Source organism: Coffea arabica, chromosome 3e (genome assembly GCF_036785885.1).
Source record: "Coffea arabica cultivar ET-39 chromosome 3e, Coffea Arabica ET-39 HiFi, whole genome shotgun sequence".
Taxonomy (NCBI): Eukaryota; Viridiplantae; Streptophyta; class Magnoliopsida; order Gentianales; family Rubiaceae; genus Coffea; species Coffea arabica.
This window is the reverse complement of record NC_092315.1, coordinates 48,117,005-48,137,818: the sequence shown is the minus strand read 5'-3', so window position 1 is coordinate 48,137,818 and position 20,814 is coordinate 48,117,005. Positions and strand designations below refer to the sequence as shown.

Below are 20,814 nucleotides of genomic sequence, written 5' to 3'. Positions count from 1 at the left end.
AAAAGTTAAATTTTGCACAGTTATTATTCATCCAACGTTGATAGTGTATACACTGTCAGTGCAGAAAAGATTAATCTAATTAAAATTGCTTTTAAAAAAAATTTCCATACTAATACACTTTTAAATCATAGTCTCTTTAAAGAGTAAAGAATAAAGATGGGCTGCCAGCCATGTAAATGTGTGAGTAGACATTTGCATTCAATATTTTGAGTTAGAACTCCATGTGTAATAAAATACATTACAAAGGTTATACATACATTTCAAATTGTGTCATCTTGGGAATATATTTTTTTGCCCAAAAACAAAAATTCATAGCACATGTACATATATGTGATCTATAAATAAGAAAGGGAATAATTAATTAGGATAGTATAGTTATTAGGGATTAAATTTAACACAAGTATTTTAGATTCAGATATGGATGCTAATTTGCCAAATGCTTTTTAGAGTTCCATAAACCAAATCAAATAAATGAAGGAGAGAAGATGTTAGAACACATTTTGTTGTTGTATTAATATCAAATGTCTTGCTCGCAAGGCCAGGCTCCGGTCAATAAGGCCAATACCGCCACAGGCACAAGCAAGATTTTCACTTTTACAGTACATTATAAAAAGCTAGACTGCTTCACTTTCTCAAGTGAGCTCTATATTTTCTCCTACAAACAGGCTTTGGGCTCAACTAAACCAGATGAAGATCCGCCTGCATTGATACATGAAGCCATAGCTGGTTGATCCTTGTAGGAAAGTTTGACATCTTCCAGAGTTATGCGGCTGCATGGATTGTTTTTACTGCAGTCAAAATTTACAGCAACTTCAGTTGCTGATGTTCCATGTACATCTTGGTATGTCACATCACTAATCCTCACGCCTGAGGCCTGCCAAAAGTCAATGTACAGATTTATCAGCTTCCATTTCTGAATTTATCAACTTTTTTTTCCCAGAAAGATAAAAGAGTGATAGAATGGATTCTTTTAATCATACCTGACCGGGACACTTGCCGCCACTGGGGCAGTAATTTTGGTCGATTATGATTGGGTTTTGGACATTAATCATTACTGCATGCTGAAACAGAACTCCGGCAACAAATCCATTGCTAGGCTTTGCCCATGTTTTTATCCTCAGACCATTATCTGTGCCCGAAAATGTAACAGTTTTAACTGTCACATTTTTAACTCCTGGTTCTTGCACACTGCTTCCCAGGCTACCAATACTAAATCAACCGCAAAGTCAATGTATTAGTGACCATACGAAACAAAATTACAGCAACGACAATTAAACAATTCTATGGACTCTTAATAAGCTTCCGATTTTGATACCTTATTCCATGGCCAGGACCACAGTTGATATTCTCAACCCACATGTTGGAGCATCCGGGGCCTAATGATATGCAATCATCACCAGTGCCAATGTGAGAGTTAGTAATTGTAATGCCAGAAGATGATTGGACATGAATTCCATCAGTGTTTGGGCTGTTTTCTGGAGCTGAAATCTTTACTCCTTCTACCCTAGTGTTTTGGCAGCCATCGAGGATGATATGGAAAAATTGACTGTTTAATGAACTTAGCCCACTGACCAAGACTTTGTTTGAATTGTAGAATCCCAATGACTGTAGCACCATAGAAAAACAAGAAACAACATAAAGGAAATGATCAATCAATATTATCGAATTCAACTGAATATGGAATAACATTTCGCGGCACATGCTTGTTAGTACAATTGCGGTTTTTAAGTTCATAGCACATGCCTATTTGGTACTTGGTAAAAGTTAGAAATCACTTATAATATTGTATACCTGCAGTTAAATCCTCAGGGAAGTTAGTATTGTATAATATATCGTACCCTTTAGAGTAATGTAAATGATGTCGGTTCTTGTTTTGGAAAAAAAAAATATAGTTTCAAACAATATTGAGACTATCCAACCTACCGTTGCTCCCTGAGGACAATGCTTGCCGGAGTTTTTGCAAGCCCAGAGACCAGTCCCTTGGCCATCAAGGGTTCCACCGTAAATCGAAAGTCCATTAACTCTTTCAAACTTGAGCCAGTTACCGGAATGTCCAAGAACATTATAATCAGATGGAGCAACAAGGGTTCCATCAATGCGAATGGTTATAGCATTATTCTTGCAATTTTGGCCCCAAAATGAGGCTCCACCAACCAAAAATCTTCCCGGTGGAACATAGATTGTTGCAGGCGCAACTGAGGCACAAGCTGCAGCCCATGCACTCAGAAAAGAATTCGTGGAATCACTTCTTCCGTCAGATTTCGCCCCGTAACTCTGCACATTGTACGTTACACTCTCAGCTGATGGCAAGAGGAAGAAAAGGAAGAGAAATGGGATAGCGAGAAATCTCATTTTGCTGTTTATTTTCTTATCAGGGGTGGCTACTAGAATCTGTAAAGGCTAAGATTAATTTTGCTGTAATAATCTGAGGGATGAGGAACTTGAAAAGCAATGGGCGATATTTGTAGGCTTGGAGTGAATGTAGGGATCGAGCAAATCACGCCATGCTGCCAATATTTTTGTTGCTTTAATTTCTTGTGTTTAGTCAATGTCAGAAATGGCAGTTTAACTTTAACCAACAAAAACAGTATGAGCAAGCGTGAAGCACAAGAAGAAGAAGAAACAGAAGAATTATCAGCTGAAGTTCTTATCACATGAGACGTGGTTATTATAATGTGAAAAGGGTTTTAAAGAATTGGAAAAACAAAATGGAAGACTAGTTCTCAATAATTAAATGGAAGAAATATTCTACGATCACATGGTTTGTATCCCATTGATTGATTTGCAAAATTTCGTAATTTTAAAGGAAGATCATGAGAGAAAAGTCAAGATAATGACAAGCAAACATCCCTGTAAAAGTCCTTTAATTGCTCTGCTTTAGCATTCCAATTCATAATTCCACGAGGATAGAGTAGCATGGATAAATGTGGGCTATGTCCTGACTAGGAAGAAGCTTTCCTTTTTTAAAAAAAAAAAATTTAGGTTCCTTTTGAAACTTTGTTTTTGAGTAGTTGAGAGATGAAAAAAAAAAACAGAAGGAAAAAATAAGAGTAGTTGAGAGATGAAGGTTGTAATGAAGGAATTATCAGTGAAAACCAATCTACTTGTTCATGCAAAATTAGCCATTGATTATAACAGTTTAATGTTAATCAAATCAAATTTGGAAAAGATTTTGAGTTGGTTAACTTTTAAAGCAGCTTCTTATAGCAGAATTTGTAAAAGCATCAAAGGATTAGCCATGATCAATGAGCACAATTGTAATTCGGTGGGGTTAGTATTTAATTGATCATCTTTAAATTGTCTTCAAACCTTTAGTCTTTGAAAACTATATGGATTCTAGCTTTAATTTTTTTTTCTTGAGATATATGTATGTATGTATGTATGTCAACAATTAATAGTCTGAAATGGGATCGCAATTTACACAGCAAAAACGTTGCTTCACTGATTCAAGGAAAAAGTAGAGGCAGAAACAATCTTGATTAGGCCATGATTGAAGGGGAATATGTACCATACCAAATTTAGTGTCCAGTAGGGGAAGTTGCCAAAGTATTTTAGGTAAATAATATGAAAAAAAAAAATTTTGAGCAAGAAATTTGAAGGAACTTTTCTTGAAACCCAAGTCATTTGTTTGATTTAATTTGGGAATCTCTAGGTTTAAAATCTGGAAATTGTGTATTATACTTTTCCCTTTTGCAATATGTTACCATTGGTAAGTTATATCCAGAGGGTGAATCAAAGAGCAGAATGTTTTTAGTCAAAATATGTGCTCTTGCTGAAATTACTTAAACTCTGCTCCAAAGCAACCAAGTAATTAAGGGTTCTATTTGCTAATTGGAAAAAAAAAAAAGTATTAGGTCTGACAACTGTGGAGACCTCGGTCTGCCCGGTTCTACTAGCCCGTTCGCTCCTGTCAACAACAAACACCTCATTTCGAACACCCCCAGACGAGGCGATCGACAAAGTTACTCTAAAGAGGCGTTCCACCTCGTCTACCTCCTTTTCCAAGACTACTTACACCTCGGCTATTTGTGTGACTTGTGACTGATGGAGTGATTGGCTATCAACCATCCTACTGATCAGACCTACACCTGACACCACTGTCCTAAACTGCCTCATGATGTCAGGTAGGGAATAGACCTCATCATTCTATCAACAGGCACAACTACTATAAATACTCATCTAATACTCCCAAATGAGGTACGCAATCTAATCTACACATTCAATTTCCAAATTGTATCTAACTTAAGTATCGAAGTGAGACCGGAGGACAAGACCCCGTCTACTCTTCGTTTGGCAGGTGAGCTCATGTGTTCGTGACTCGCTGGTCCGACTAGCATTCACCTCGTCAACAACTATGTAATATCTGAATAATAATGCATTAGAAATTTCTGAAAAGGGATCTCTAATACCTTTGCTAATTGATACTGCTGGTTGACCTCTATGTCGTTTTATTTCAGTCTGTTGTGTGCTAACTAACAATCTCACAAACATATGTTTCTTTTTCTCAGAAGGCTCATCTGCTTCATGATTGGCTTTTGCTTACACATTGGCAGTTGCATAAGATCAAATGGTACAACCACTAAAATTCTTTGAAATGATTGCGTCATTTCTTGTTTCACGAAATTATATTAATAAACAACATTAATTGATGATTATTTGGAAATACATTATTAATCTCATTAAACAACTGTTTATTTGAATATAAGGGCTGCTGGACCTATCTATGAATTGTAAGATGCAATAGGGGGTGTCTTAGGGGTCAAATTAGATCACATGCTATCAAAACTGCAAGAAACATGGTGCCCTTAAAACAAGCAACGTGCATTCATGAATATAACTCGCACGTCTCTTAGCACAACTTCAAAACTGCTCCTGTGCCTATCATGAGCTTATCTACATGGACCACTATGCAACGATCTTTTTTTAATTTTTTTTTTAAAAAGACCACTATGCAATGATTAACCTTAATTTTGGGGAAGAAGTTGTCCGCAAGAGAGAACCATCTTTGTCCATTTTCATCTTAGAATTGCCAAAGGCAAACTTTTGATTCCATTTGCCTCTCTTGTGCAACCAAGAATGGATGACTTTGTTCCCTGCCCAAAATTTATGAAAGACAATTCTCTTTAGTTACAAAAAAAACTTAGTAGAAGAGGAGTCAAACTGGTTCTAAGATTGGGACAAGCCCTAGTTACAGTCGACTGGCTATATAATTAAGAGTAAATTACTCATAAACCGCTATGCATTTACATAATACTATATAAATCTTTTAAATTTGATATTATTATGTAACGTGAAAATAGATGAAAACCATCTCGTATTATGACAATTGTTCAAGATGCACTCTAAAACTGCATGTGATAAAATTATAATATTCACTTAATTCCCATTTAATTTTACATAAATATTCGCTTAATTTCCTGTGATTCTGTCTATATCTATTCGCATAATTCCTCCGTAGTTCTATGCAAAGCAGTTAGACTCTTATTTAAAAATATTGGTATTTTTACTAACGGTTTTACAGAGATTATTTTCCATCTAATTTTCACTTTTCATATAATCACCAAAAAGTGACGCGGATATTTTGAAACCTTACAGGGATCTTGTAATACTGTACAAAAGTACAGGAAAATTATGAGTAACTTTTTCCATCTAATTTTCACTTTTCATAAAATCACAAAAAGGTGGCACGGATATTTTGAAACCTTACAGGGATCTTGTAATACTATACAAAAGTACAGGAAAATTATGAGTAACTTACCCTTTAATTAATGTCCTTCGATCCCTTTACTTTTCTTTTTGTAAAAGTATAAAATAAAATAAAATAAAAACTAATTTCAGCCTTTGACCAGTATTTTGATATATGCTATATGAACTGTTGATTTTCCCCAAACAGTGAAATAATTTGTCAGTAACCAACTGCCATTCTGGATAAGGGAGAAGAACTATTGCGGCCGTAATGGAATTGCAAAGCTACCAACTTTTCTATCTCCCCATTCAGTCTTTGTGCTGAAGAAAAGTTTTAGTTTTCAGCCTTTTTTGAAAAAAAAATTTTAAAAAAAGTCTACGTCTTAGCCGAAAGACAAATATTATGTTATTTTACTTCTGCCTCTTTCTTGATGATCAGAATTTAAACAAATTGGTCCTCTAAGTATATATTAAGAAAAAGATTAAGCGGGAAAAGTAAGTCATTAGTAGAATCTTAATTAATGAAGTAGAAGTATAAGTCAACATGACTAAAATTTCAACATGCATGTGACACAAGCTATAAACAAGGAGCTACATGATTGGCTCCAACTTGGTTTTCACACCATATCATCATTTCAGGTGATTAATTAATCATTTAATCATTCGATAATCTGAATTTATGCATTCTAGATGCTAGTATTTTAGGCCCTAGGGAATACTTACCTAGAGATTAGATTTTTGAAGGACTAACGGTACTTGCACATTCCTACGGTAAAGTACATGAAGACCACTTTTCCTTAGCCAGAAAGAATCAGAAACCACATGGTATTAGTTTCACTTTTATCAATAATTGCCTCCTAATTGATCAAGAGGGTGCTTCACATGGCGAATCTTACTGCATATTCCAAAGCATGCAGAAGAAATGCAGAAACTAATGAATCATTGAACATGGAGAATTTAATGCGTGATGCCTCAAGTCCATACTATCTGCAATTTACCGAATCCAATGTTGATTTTACTGTATATTGTTGACCTAGTTGATTAGATGAAATCAATTAAGTGATCAATTAACCTAGAACAAATTTAGCACACCACCTTGATATATATGACGATGCTTTAACTTATAAGAACTACATATGTACATTAGGCTTAATGTAACAACTTACAAAGATGATGCCATTCTATAAGAATTGGAAGATATGCAGTGCGAATACATGTTGGTTCATTTGAGAAGAACGAACCACGTTCTTCATAAGAATTGTGAATTTTAATTTCACTATCGATATGAGAACCATGATTGTAGTAACATAAGCAGTCTCTCAAACGGTTGTAATGCTTAATTTCAATTGCAATATCAGAAGGCATTTTTATTATCAAAACTTTTTAACAATAACGTGAATTATTTTTAAAAAAAAAGTTATGCCCGAGAACGAACCTCGGTTAGTGATCAAACGTAGTAAAAAAAATGTCAATGAGGAAGTAATTTGCAAATATCATAAATTACATTTTACAAAATTGAATTCATCTTTCTTTTGGAGGGATTATTTTGAAATTTACATTGATGTTAGGATTCAATTAGGATTGTCCAATGATACAAGTTCTAATACACACCACATTTCTAGTGGGCATTGTTGTTTTCACCTAGCCCAATCATGGTAATAGATAAGTTCAGCTTGTATATTCTATAATTGCGTTTCCATCCTCAAAAAAAAAAAAAAGAATGTTAGAAATGATATGATATGACCTAAAAGTTATAAACTATTCTTGCTACAAACTTTCTTCAAGATAAAGATCGTGCGTCTAAATGGATGTGGACCGAAATCACTGATAAAGACGGTTGGCCCAATTCCAATTAATATTGGGCTGTGATATTATAGGACGAGTTTAGAAACTCCAACATTGGACTTTCTTGCCAATTTATCCTGTGAACGCAGAATACTTGGTCCAAATATTTGTTTGCCTTTCTTTTAAGAGAAATCCACGTCACAAATAAGGTATGGGTGCAATAAAAGTTAATTCTGGAAATAAGATACTGAAAAAGCTTGAATTTGGCCAATGACAACTTGATTTTCTATTGAAAAGATAATTAATTTTTTTTAGAAATTAATAACCTATACAAAATTCTATCATACTAACTTCACTAGCTTAATGAATACGGTAATAAGAATAAGGACTTTTTCGAATAAGTCTTTACTAGAAATCAGTTAATATCCTTAATTGACACTTAGGCATCATTTGGATTGAGGGAGTAGGAGGGAAAGGAATGGAGAGGAGCTGGAAGGATTGGATTTTTGTTGTTTAAATTGATTTTTGAGAAGGGAAATGAAAGGATAGGGAGGGAAAAGGTCTAGTTATTCTGTTGAGTTATGGTTTTCGTCCAAAAGTGGGCAGAAACAAAGGGAAATGAAACTAAATTAATTTAAATAATTTAAATTCTTTTAAAAGATCATTTTTTTTCTCTATCGTTTCCAATAAATTAACACTTGATATTTTCCTTCCCTTTCTTTCCTTTCTCAATCCGAACAAAAATTCAACGTATCCTTTCTTTTTCTTCCATACTTAATCCAAACAAGATAGATGAAAATCACTCTCCCCTACAGCCATATCAACTGTGGAATTAAGAGAAAACTTCCTTCCAAATCCAGTAAGCACACAAGTATATCATAAATTTGAATGAACATGATGAGAAACCTCAATAACCCCCCCCCCCCCCCCCTTCTCCGGGCGGGGTCATGCTACATTTTTTTGATTATCTGGATAATCTAGTTTAATAAGTTCTGCGGGCTACATACAAGGTTAATTCAGTTAAACCATAAAGCTAACAACCCCTCAAGATTTTGGATTTAACTTATTGATGTTTTGCACCTCCAGCGTCCAGATTTATTTTTGTTAGACACGGCAAGATAACATAACAAGCTTATATAATGATGTCTTGAAGTCTAGACGTACTTGTATAAATTAAGCTTAAATGAACAACTTAATAAAATTAACATAATGATGTCTTAAAGTCCAGACCTACTTGTAAAATTTAAACTTAAATGGAACAAATTAAACATACTTAATGAGTTAAAGTTTTGAGACGTCTCCTGTCAGAGCAAGAGAAAATTAATGTTCTAGTGTTCTTCATCTGGTACTCTAGCCCATCTGCCATCTATCCTTCTAAATTCCTTCTTATTATAACCGGTCTTTGCTCTTGTCTTTTCCTCAATAGTGATTTCTATTGTTGCTTGAATCTTACTTAGTCCTATGCATCTGGTAGTTGAATTGGTAATCTGTGGGCACAGAAATCATAGACCTTTAATCATTTATAAGCTGATTGTTATAGGCAAGAACTTATTAGGCAACTAATGCAAGTGCTTATGTTCTTAATTTTTTTTTTTTTTTTTGCATCAAACACTAGGGCACATGCTAATATGCTATACGGTTGTACTTCTTGTGTCCTCTCTCATTTGACCATTAATTTCTTATCTGAGAGCATGAACCAAAATTTAGTGAAGGCAGCATGTGATCTTGCTTATTGGCAGTAGTACTAAACACAAAAGTCTTCTTCACATTCTTTCTTGCTTTTTTCTAATCAAGGTCAACTGCACTTGTCCCTCACAATTAACGCATCTCGAGGCATTTATGTCAAGATTATAAGATGCATGACTTATAAACTACAAGCCCTCTTTACAACTTAATCATTGTCTTAATTAATCATATGAGCATTCATCAAAAGTGGAACAATTACAGTTGAAAAGCAAATGAAACGTCCAAAAAAAATGTACTAATAAGTAAAGATGATTGGGCTGAGGTTGCATACCTGCATGCAGTGTTGGATGCCTGTCTATAAAAGGGTTCTTCAAAGCTAGATCAGTACCGGCACCATCCCTAGTTCTCATATCTTCTCTCATAGCAAAGAGCTAGGGAAATGGCTTATCCAGGAAAACTCTTTTCACTCGCATTGCCCTTTTTGTTCTTCTTCTTATCATCAGCCTCCACGATCACATATAATGTGCAAAAGTTTGGAGCGAAACCTGATGGAAAGACCGATTCAACAAAGGCCTTTCTCAGTGCATGGGCAGCAGCTTGTGCTTCAGTAAAGTCTGCAACAATTTATGTACCGCGGGGAAGATACTTGCTCGGGGCTGCATCATTCTGGGGAAATACATGCAAGAATAATGCGATTAAAATAAGTATAGATGGTACTCTTGTAGCTCCCTCGAATTATCGTACTATTGGCTATGCTGGCAACTGGCTCAAGTTTGAAAGAGTCAATGGAGTGACAATTTCTGGCGGAACTTTAGATGGACAAGGCATTAGTCTTTGGAACTGCAAAGCCTCCAAGAGTAACTGTCCTGGTGGTGCAACGGTATGCACAATAAACAAATCTAATGCTGCACTCATAAAAAATTAATACTATGATTACTTCCCAAACACAAACAGTATATATCACATGGGCTGAATAATTATGCATGATTCCAACCATTCATTTCTTGACATATTTTTTCTTGTCTATTCCTTTTTTCTCGTTCTTGTATTAATGTGGTAATATGTGCTGCAGACATTGGCATTCTACAATTCAAATAACATTGTCATCAGCAAATTAACGTCACTGAACAGCCAAATGTTCCATGTTATGCTTTACGGCTGTCAAAATGCTAAGCTACAAGGAATGAAGATCTCAGCCTCAGCCACTAGTCCAAATACTGATGGCATTCATATATCAGGGTCCTCAGGTGTTACCATATTGGGCTCTAACATAGCTACAGGGGACGATTGCATTTCAATTGGCCCCGGCGCCTCCAATTTATGGATTGAGAATGTTTCTTGTGGCCCTGGCCATGGAATAAGGTAAAATAATTAATTTATGTTTAGCATCAAAGAATTATGGTTTTTAAAATGAATACCAGCGGATGTGCATTCTGAAATTAATCTGGTGCAGCATTGGGAGTCTAGGATGGGATATGCAAGAACCTGGAGTACAAAATGTGACTGTTAAAACTGTTACTTTCAGAGATACACAAAATGGTTTGAGGATAAAGACTTGGGCAAGGCCTAGCAATGGATTTGTTAAGAGGGTCCTTTTCCAAAATGCAGTAATGCTGAATGTGAGATACCCTATTATCATCGACCAAAGTTATTGTCCAACCAAAAATAATTGTCCAAATCAGGTAGGTGTTCCAAGACAGAACGAGTTCAGATGAATGTATTTCACTGTCTCAAGTCCTACCTGCAGCTTCCAAACTTGTTTTGTTGGCTTCCCTTTCTCAATATTTGGAGTTCCATTTTCAGGGTTCTGGTGTAAAGATCAGTGATGTGACTTATCAGCAAATTCATGGAACATCATCATCACAAGTAGCTATAGCAATTGGTTGCAGCAACGACTCCCCCTGCAGTGGCATAAGATTGCAAGATGTCAACCTCAGATACATGAATCAACCAGCTCAGGCATCATGCTCCAATGTTGCTGGAACTTCTTCAGGCTTTGTTCAACCAAAAGGCTGCTTATGAAACACTCCACAAATGGAACCCGTCAACTTCATTTTACATGTTTTCATTAAGCCTAAATTTTTGTCTCTATTATGCTGTATATATACAATGAAATTGCTGCCATACCAGCACTGGAAAGAGATTAAGTTTGGCCTTCCAGTGTTGCTAAGTTGACTGCCCCCCCCCCCCCCCCCCCCCCCCCCCCCCCCAAACAAAACAAAAAAAAAAAAAAAAAGAAAAGTACGACTATTCTACCTTGTCCAACTAGAAATCAAGTATCTGGTAGTTATTGTTGAAAGACATTAGTTAGTTTCTTTCTATGGAGACTCAAAATCAAGCTATTTTATCTGATTTTACTCAACTTTGTTGACAAGTTAAGGTTCCATTTCGGATAGATTGCGACTTCTGCTCCGTATAATTCGAAGTTTCACAGTTTCACTAGTGTCTTATGTATACATTCTTTTGTTTGTATAAAATAAAGATTGAACCCCTACACGTTAAAGGTCATGTTTATTAACAAGGCTGTCCATCTTTTGCTTTCTGCAAGATGTGATTCTCAAATAACTAATTGGACATTTCAAGAAGGTTAGTCTACAAATTTATTTTTCCATGTGAATTCTATAAAGCAATAAGTAGGATAATTGAATGACTGATTTTAGAGTCATCTATTTAATATCTCTACCAGTTTAACAAAGTTTTGGAATTCAAGAGTTTTTCAAAAATTAGTTTTTCAAATACTATTAAAATTTTTAAAAAATACTTTAAAAATTACTCTAAAAAATAATCTAAATTTTTTAATGTTTAAAAAATATCCCAAAATATATTCTAAAAACTCTTCTACTCTTATATATCCCAAAATATTTTCTAAAATATATTATAAAAACTTTGCTACAGTAAAATTTTTTAAAAACTACCCTAAAAACAGCTAATCTAAACGGTATCTTTTCAGATATATTCTACTATCTACATGTGGATTTGGAATTTGGTACAGGTGGCCACAAAGCCCAAAGTTGAAGTCTTACTTGCAATGTGGGGTTTGGAATAAAGGTGTGGTGTGATATGTCTGAGCCCATTTTACATGGGACTAGTCAGTGAGAATCTGTTTGTCAAGGGGCCTTCGCTACAAATAACAAGACCCAATACTAGACAAGTAAAACCGGAGGAATGGCAGTTGGTACAAATAATTTTCATCATTTATTGAATTTTCAATTTCACCCTTGTAAAAAATTAATTTTTACCCCATCATCTAATCACAGTTTGTCTTTATAACCACTCATCACTATCCTAATCTAAATACCAAATGATTATAACATTATAAAGCAAAGTTCTTTGATACAAAATTTATGTCAATTTGATTTATATAAAAAAAATTTATATAAAATTGATTCATTTTAATTATTTCTAAATTACACGCACATTCGGTGTGCCCTTAACATTGGTCTCAATAAAGTTCATCCCATCTACGTTAGATCATCGAGTTAAAATAAATATTACACAATATGAGCTTTGGCTTTAGTTTAGTCCAAAATGATTTAGGTGCTGACTAATTTGGCTTTCCTTTTTCTTCGAAATGTTGGTTAACCATAGTTTTCAATTTTGACCTACATTGTGGGATGTTTGATAGAAAAAATAAACTCAAGGGATTTTCTATCTCATTCTCTATTTTACTTTTTTATTATATCATCAATTTTTTCTCATAAATATTCTTGATCATAAGATTAATAATCTTCAACAATAAGTTAAAGAAATAAATCGAACCTGTGAGTATAGAAATATTTCTAAACTTAGTTACTCCTATCCCATCTTATGTCAATTAATCTCACCAAAATAATTACCTTCTTATAGGGTTGGGTAACTATCTTAATGAATTAATTGCAACTTAATATAGATGTCAATTTATATTTCTTAAACCACTCAACAATATGTGAGAAAGAAATATTTGTTTCCTTTGACCACTAATATGCTTAAGATGATGTGATTACTCCTAAACACATGACACTATAAGAAAACTCGTGAAATGTCAACTAATCAATATCTTGATTGAAATTTATAATTTCAATTACCAAACTGTATGTGATGAAAAAAAAAATTTTACATCAAATATTTGGGACGTATTTGCCACTCTCAAATATATAATGTAAAAGTGAAATTATTAGCATGGTATCTAGTAATTTCTCAATAATCAAAAAACTTTATGTTGACTGAATTTCGTTAAATTTTCTTTCTATTTTTTATTTAATATAATCACTTAACTTTATGTAATTAAAGCCCTTTACACCCTATATTTCAGATGCTATGGCTTCTCTCAAATGCACGATGCAAGAAAAATTTTAATGAAAATTCATAAGAATTAAGTAACTAACTTGTTGACTAGGAGTCCTTAATTTCAATCGCTGAACTATGTGTGATTAAAATTATACTACACCAAACATCTAAAATGTTGTGGCTACTCTTAGACATATAGTGTGGTATGTTTTATAAGAATATAAAAATAGTCAACTAATTTGTATTTCTACAAACGAATTGTTTTAATTTCCATTTTCCTCCCATTCATTTTAATCACCAATTTTTAAAATATGAGTAAATCTTATATACACTGACAGTGTATACACTATCACCGTTGAATTTATAACATGTGTTCAAAAGTTGAATTTTAAATTCAAATTTTGCATAGTTATCATTAATTCAACGCTGACAGTGTAGAAAAGATTAATTCTTAAAATATCGCATGCATCAAGTAGTAGAGATGCAAGGAGAAACTTTATAAAGAAAATTCTGTGAAATTCAAATGTAATCAGCTACACCAATATTGACACCAAACATTTAAATCATAATATGAGACATACAACCATAATCATAGTGTGCAAATATATTACATGATACCACATAATATCTGGAATATAGAGGCATAAGAAATTGGATTTCAAAAGCAATCAATAATTACTAAAAAGATGTCTCTAAAGTTGTACTATATAGTTTTTAAAAAACTGAGGTTTGAAGTAGGGGAATACAATTTAAAGGTGATCAATTAAAAGACAACTTGATATTATTATTACCTTCCAATTACAGTGTAAAGAAACTTACCCCACCAATTACCAATAGTGCTCAAGTTCGACTCAATTTTTTTTCCATTGTATTAATTTGAATTTGGTTTTATTAGTATTGCAGTAGTCAAGATGAGCTCGAGTTTCAAATCTCTGTTTGGATTCCTCATTTTTTAAAAAACAAGTTTTTCATATACAATACTACAGTAATACACAAATAAAAATAACTCCAAAAACACTACATCCATACAATATATCAAAAATAACTCTAAATATATAAAAAATAATAAAAAATAAAATCTACTCCATTTTCTTCTTCCATCTATCACCACCACCTACCACCACCACCCCTACCCACTACCGCCATCATCCCCTCTTTCTCTTCTTTCCTTTCCCTCCATTTTCCTTCTCCTCTTTCCTCTCTCTCCCTCTTCCTTCTCGCCTTCTCCCTTTTCCGCCACACCCCCACCCCTCCCCTTTCAGAGGAAAGGGAGGGAAAAGGAAGGGAGGAGGGGAAGAAAAAAAGGGAGGAGGAAGATGGAAGGGAAGAGGAGGAAGAAAGAGAGGGAGGAGGAAGAGAGAAGGGAAGGAAGGAGGAGAAGAAAGGAAGAGGTGGTGGATGGTGATGGTAATTTTTAAAAAATACCACAAAAAATTTTAAACTTCTAGAAATACCTCAAAATATGTCTCAAAAACACCTTCAAAAATATCTATAGTAAAAAGTTTTTTTACATACACTGTTATAATAAAATATTTCAAAAATATCACCAAAAATAACTAATCCAAACGGAGGTGTGTGTGTGTATGTGTAACATTCACTATCTTTCTATGTTTGAGTTAAATTACAGTAATTCACACTCAAAATATTATGATAATTTTAATTTTAATAATTACTTATACTTTTGTTAAAAAATAATCCAAGTGATGTGGTCTTTATTTTTTGCTCCCACATACTAGTTTAAATGTCACAAATTATAAAGAAGAACTTGGTTATTGATGTACGACATAAACCTGAATTCAATATTTAGTTTTAATAAAAGTTTGATGTTGACTTCCATTTCCATTACGCTTAAAAACTTATCTGGTACAACTGTAACCGAAGTTTGTCTAGGATAGCTAAGTCATGCTAAAGAATGTTGTCAAATTTTTCATGACCATATCCATCGAAGTTTCGAATTAATATTAAAATAACTTCTAAGGAGACAATGTAAATTAGCTAGTGATTAGGTTCGCTAGTTTAAAAAAATTTGGTAGATAAGAGTCACAGCCAAGTTAATTTTTGTCTACTTTCGTGTGGACCCTAGAAGAGACAAAGGTACTAGTTGTTAGATTGCTGACTAGAGTTATAGAGTACAAGGAACTCTATCTAGATACATTGAGTAAAAGAAAATATAGTTCCTAGGAAAAATTTAATGGGATGTCTTCTTAAAAATTACCTCAATGTAAACTAAGGATGCATTTGATAAAACTGAAATTTGAAAACTGAAGTTTGAAATCTCAAATTTGAAGTCTAAATCCATTAAGTTATTGAATTGCTAAGCATTAAATCTAATACATTTGAGTGCACATCACATTCAGTGATAAGTGAATAGCTTATTACTTAATTTTGAAAGCAAGTTTTGCCTAGGAAATTCAGCGCCACTTAATTAATTCACTTGTTTAATTTGTTGTTATCAAATGGTTTGAATATGTTAAAATTTGAATCCATTATATTTAAGTGTTGAATTGGATTATCAAACAAGTCCTAAGACTATTGGAGAGTATTGTTTAGCGAATCAAAATAAGATATCTAATCATTATTTGATAGCCAAATATGTTAAACTCCAATGACAAAATTAATCTACAGAAAAAGTATGGGTTATTACATCATAAGATATATTATGAGTAATTTTTTTGTATACTATCAGTGTACATTTTCTTTCATTAATAGGTTTAGATTATACCACATAACACCAATTCAAATTAAAAATTTAAATCATACACATGCGACATATATTCATAGTTGCTAGTGTAAAAAAAAACACTATGTTATCAGTATATAAAAAGTTAATCCATATATTATTAGGTGTAAGATATTGTTTAGAGCTAATGAAGGTGAGACGAGGGAGAGGCAGAGGAAGAGGGGAAGAGAAGAAGAAGGAAAAGAAGAGGAGGAGGAAAAGGGAGGGAGGAGGAGAGGAATGGAGAGAAAGAATAAAAAAAAAAAAGAGGAGTGGCTACCGACAGTAGTAGGAAGCGAAAGGCAACGGTGGCGAGAGATGGCAGCCGGCAATTAGAAGGGAGGAAGAGCTGATCTGGTGTAGAGGTATGGGAAAGGAGGAGAACGGAGGAGAGAAAGGAAAAAAAAAAAAGAAAGAAAAGGAAAAAGGAAAAGAAGAGGGAAAAAAGGAAAATTTTTAATTTTTCCAAACCCTAAATACACAAAAGTTTTTTACAAATTCTACAGTAAGTTACAGTAAAATTTTATACAAACACCCAAAAAATACACCTTCCAATTGAACCCTATAGTATATCTTTTTTTTATTTCTTTAAAAAGGAAGGGGTGGAATTTAGGGAAAAAATTCAATGATTAAACATTTGATTATGTTGTAAACAATGACTTTTGGGGTTCGCATGGATCATATAATCGCTCTCAAATAGAGTCCATATACTTGCATGTACACTTATGTTCTTTCTATTGTACAATTGCTTTTTAACATAGTACACTAACTTGTTGATAGTGTCCACAGCTAAAGTGTACATGCTTAAAAAATGTACAACTTCTTTTAAATGAAGTACACTAACTTATTGCTCATGTACACAGCTCAACCATATGTTCTCAAAAAAGTACAAATAGAAGAAAACATTGCTTGACTTAATAATATATAAATATTTGTTCAGTTACTAAAGATTACATAATCCATGTTAGTGATTATTGCAATTTTTATGGATGGTGACAGTCTTTCTAATTTGCTAATGAAGCAGAACAATCTATTAAATTCTTAATAAAATCATAAACATAATTAAGACATCCTAAAAATCTTTGTAATTGATTTAAAATTTTTAACATCCTTTTGTAAGACATCTTTTGCTGCCTTGCAATCAATTCACAATAAAAATTTTTTATCTATCAAATCATTTTGAAATTTTGTAATACATATAAAAATTTATAAAATTTCTAGAATCGAAAGCCCAGGATGAAAATGAAAGAAATTGGAATTTTATCTTGAAGAAATAATACGATACAATGCATGTTTGTAAAAATTAAAGCAGGCGACTTGGCCGACCATATGTATGTAGCAAGCGGTAATACCAGCCATATGCAAGATGCATGTATACATAAGTCTGGAATATAAAATTTGAAATATTATTAGAGAACTTACAAAATTTTACTTTAGAGCTTGCTCTTTCTTGAAATAATCCTATCTATTACAAGGGAGTTGGGCATTTTGAAAGACTAAGGGTTTTAGAGAGAGGAGCTTGAGAGAGTAATTTTAGAGAGAAGTTCTTCTTCGCTTGCTTCGTTTGGCTACCTTTCTCTTCTTTATATAGAGTTGATAAGAGAGATATGCTTGAGAATATCCTTCCAATGATGTCATTGCTTGAGTGATCTTATCTTCTTCTGTCTGGTAATCTGAAATTTCATTGGTTGTTTGGATTTCTTCTTTATCCGACATTTTGATTGGCTGGGTCCTACTTTTATTAAATTGGGCTGAAAATTCCTTAGCAATCTTCTTCATTTTCTCGAGCAGGATCTTGAGAAAATATCACGTTTTCTTCATCATTAATTTGGGATAGGCATCGATCAATTTTTTCTTGAAATCTTCTTTACTGGTACTAGCTGTCATGAGGCATTAGAACTTATTTTTTGTAGTAAAAAATTCTTGATTTTTTGAGAATGCCTCCATATCCTACCTCTGATGCATCTATTTCAACTATTATAAATGCATGCAAATGAGGAATTCCCAAAAATGGAATATCCTTAACAATTTGCTTAATCCTTTGTACTATTTTAGTATGGTTTTCGATCCAAACTGGAGGATTCTTTCTAAGTCTTTTATATAGTGGTTCACAAATTTGTCTTAAATTCTTAATATAATCAGAAATCTCCATTTGACAAATGAATTTTTTGGATGTTTACCTAAAACTTTACTGTAGATTACTATAGAAGTTCTAGGAAAAATTTTTAAGATGGAAAACAATTTTTATTCTTTTATTTTCCTTTTTTTCTCTTTCTTTTTCTTTTTTTTTTGTTCTTTCTTTTTTCTTTTCTTTTCTCTCATCTTCTTCTCCCATCCGCCTCCCCCTCTCCCTTCCCCACCATCTCTCCCTCCCCGCCGAAACAAGTAGCAGCAGAAACAAACTTGGCTTTTTTCTCTCTCCCTCTCTTCCTCTCCCTCTTCTCCCCTTCCCCTTCCCTCTCTCTCTTCCCCACTGGACAAGCAGCAGTAGAAACAAATTTTTTTTTTTTGCAATTTTCTCTCCTCTTCTCCCCTTCCTCTCCCCTACCAGACAAGCAACAGCAAAAACAAATATGCTCAATCTTCTCCCATTCCCTCTCCCTCTCCCTCTCTCCTCCCCTCTCCCTCTCCCTCTCTACTCCCCTCTCCCTCCCCCGTTACCCTCCTACTCCTCCCGATGCAATCTGGTCAAGTGAATCTGGTCTCGCAATCAAATCGGACAGAAGGGGAGGGGGAGAGGGAAAGAGAGGGAGAGAGAGGAGGGGAGGGGAGGAGGAGAGGGAGGATAAAAAGAAAAAAAAAACAGGTAGCCAGCGCTGAAAAAGCCATTTTCAGCATCGGCCAGTCTTGGCCGACGGCAGAGGTGGTGGTGGGTTGAGGTGGAAGAAGAAAGGAGGGAGCGAAATTTTTTTTGTGTATATATTTTGGATATTTTGAAGTATGTAATTTAAAATTTTTGAGAAGTTTCTTAATGTTACTATAGTTAAAGTTGTTAAAAACTTGTAGTAAACAAATTGGCAAAAAACTCCTTTGCCAAATAGGCCTCTAACTAAAACAACCTAAAAAACTTTGTAATTGATTTAAAATTTTTAACATCTTTTTGTAAAACATCTTTAGTTGCCTTGTAGTCAATTCGCAATAAAAACATTTTATTTATCAAATCATCTTGAAATTCTATAATACATAGAACAATCGATAAAATTTCCAAAATCGGAAACCCAGGATGAAAATGAAAGAAATTGGAATTTTATCTTGAAGAAATAATACGATATGATGCATGTTTGTAAAAATTAAAGTAAGTGGTTTTGTCGATCATATGCATGAAGCAGGTGGTAATATCAGCCATATGCAAGATGCATGAATGTATAAGTCTGGATTATAAAATTTGAAATATTATTAGAGAACTTACAGAATTTTGCTTTAGAGCTTGCTCTTTCTTGAAATAATCCTATCCCTATCTATTACAAGGGAAATAGGGATTTTTGGAGAGAGGAGCTTGAGGGAGTACTTTCAGAGAGAAGTTCTTCTTCAGTTGCTCCATTTGGCTACCTTCCTGTTCTTTATATAGAATTGATAAGAGAGATACGCTTGAAAATATTCTTCCCATGACGTCATTGCTTGAGTCATCTTATCTTCTTGTGTTTGGTAATCTAAAATTTCATTGGTTATTTGGATTTCTTCTTTATCCAACATTTTCAATAGCCGGGTCCTACTTTTATTGAATTGGATTAAAAATTCCGTAGCAATCATATATATATATATATATATATAACTAATAAAATAAACTACTAAAAGTAGAGAATGTAGGGTAGAACAGAGATAAGGAAATAGTAAGAATATTTCAAAGGTTACAAATGAGACTTATATGCCCTCTATTTATAGGTGAAACAAAGGTACATGTACAAACATGAATATAAATACATGAATTGAGTAGTTCCAAACAACAAGAAGATACATGAATGGACAAATGAACATTGTAGGGTGGATGAATGTTCCGATGTATTTTGGGGAGATAAATGGACATCCACACTTATTACTTTATTAATTTCATAAAACTCCCTCTTAGATATCTATGCCACAAAGAATATGTCTCGTTAAAATCTTATTAGGAAAAAATTCAATGAAAAAATGCCCTATCGAAGAAAAGAGAGTAAACTATTCTTTTGTGTATTAATATTATATATAACTCCCTCTATTATAAACGTTATTTGAGATCGTAATAAAACCCAAATTTGATGTAAAATTAATTGCCAAATAGGGTTTGGTATAGGGCGTGGCCTGACATGCATAAGCCTCTTTTACATGGGACATCCCAAAGAGGATCTTATCTTCACTCCATCGCAGCCTTTTCTACAAATAAGAAGGCCCAATGCAAATTAAGTAGCGCCATTGATTCCGCCTGTAGAGTAAGAACATTGAGCTCGAGTGCAGGTTGCATTGATATATGGGCTTCTGTTGTAGTTCAATCCGAAATGATTTAGGTTTCAACCAATTTGGTTTCCCAAGTGTATGAGAAAAATCGCCTATTTTCTGGAGTTTTATAGAATATACGTAACGATTTGATATATATGAGATAAAAAGATGATTAAGAGATGTATTTACAAAAAACGTAAAATTTTTTGAAAAAAATAGCAATCCAAACAGAGCAACATGTCAGGGATATTAATGCTTAA

At 33.7% G+C, this 20,814-nt stretch overlaps 2 protein-coding genes across 4 annotated transcripts; one reads left to right on the top strand and one right to left on the bottom strand.

The window, feature by feature from the left end:
• Positions 1–486: 486 nt before the first annotated feature.
• Positions 487–19,692, bottom strand: LOC140038322 (polygalacturonase-like). 3 transcript variants are annotated; one of them, XM_072083593.1, is made up of 5 exons: positions 9,488–9,627; positions 1,924–2,274; positions 1,316–1,605; positions 981–1,209; positions 487–874 (listed from the first exon to the last, which is right to left on the bottom strand). In XM_072083593.1, exons 1-5 carry the CDS (start codon positions 9,491–9,493, stop codon positions 656–658), a joined length of 1,095 nt encoding a protein of 364 aa, XP_071939694.1. In that variant the 5' UTR covers positions 9,494–9,627; the 3' UTR covers positions 487–655. The 3 variants fall into 3 exon arrangements, 2 of the variants coding, with proteins under 2 accessions (XP_071939694.1, XP_071939693.1); XM_072083592.1 differs by lacking the exon at positions 9,488–9,627 and having other exon boundaries at positions 1,924–2,548; XR_011842153.1 differs by lacking the exons at positions 487–874; positions 981–1,209; positions 1,316–1,605; positions 1,924–2,274 and adding exons at positions 4,646–5,093; positions 10,898–11,057; positions 17,564–19,692 and having other exon boundaries at positions 9,488–10,502.
• LOC113735189 (polygalacturonase-like) lies at positions 9,596–11,310 on the top strand. Its single transcript, XM_027262166.2, has 4 exons — positions 9,596–10,036; positions 10,229–10,518; positions 10,610–10,838; positions 10,960–11,310. The coding sequence occupies exons 1-4, from the start codon at positions 9,596–9,598 to the stop codon at positions 11,176–11,178; spliced, it is 1,179 nt and encodes a 392-aa protein (XP_027117967.2). The 3' UTR covers positions 11,179–11,310.
• Positions 19,693–20,814: the final 1,122 nt, after the last annotated feature.

Excerpts from the sequence above, each read along its gene's own strand:
- LOC140038322 (XM_072083592.1), bottom strand. The coding sequence starts at position 2,352 with ATGAGATTTCTCGCTATCCCATTTCTCTTCCTTTTCTTCCTCTTGCCA. Across the intron at positions 1,606-1,923 it reads ATTGTCCTCAGGGAGCAACG|TCATTGGGATTCTACAATTC; the intron begins GTAGGTTGGATA and ends ATGGTGCTACAG. Across the intron at positions 875-980 it reads GCGGCAAGTGTCCCGGTCAG|GCCTCAGGCGTGAGGATTAG; the intron begins GTATGATTAAAA and ends GACTTTTGGCAG.
- LOC113735189 (XM_027262166.2), top strand. The coding sequence starts at position 9,596 with ATGGCTTATCCAGGAAAACTCTTTTCACTCGCATTGCCCTTTTTGTTC. Across the intron at positions 10,037-10,228 it reads ACTGTCCTGGTGGTGCAACG|ACATTGGCATTCTACAATTC; the intron begins GTATGCACAATA and ends TATGTGCTGCAG. Across the intron at positions 10,839-10,959 it reads AAAATAATTGTCCAAATCAG|GGTTCTGGTGTAAAGATCAG; the intron begins GTAGGTGTTCCA and ends TTCCATTTTCAG.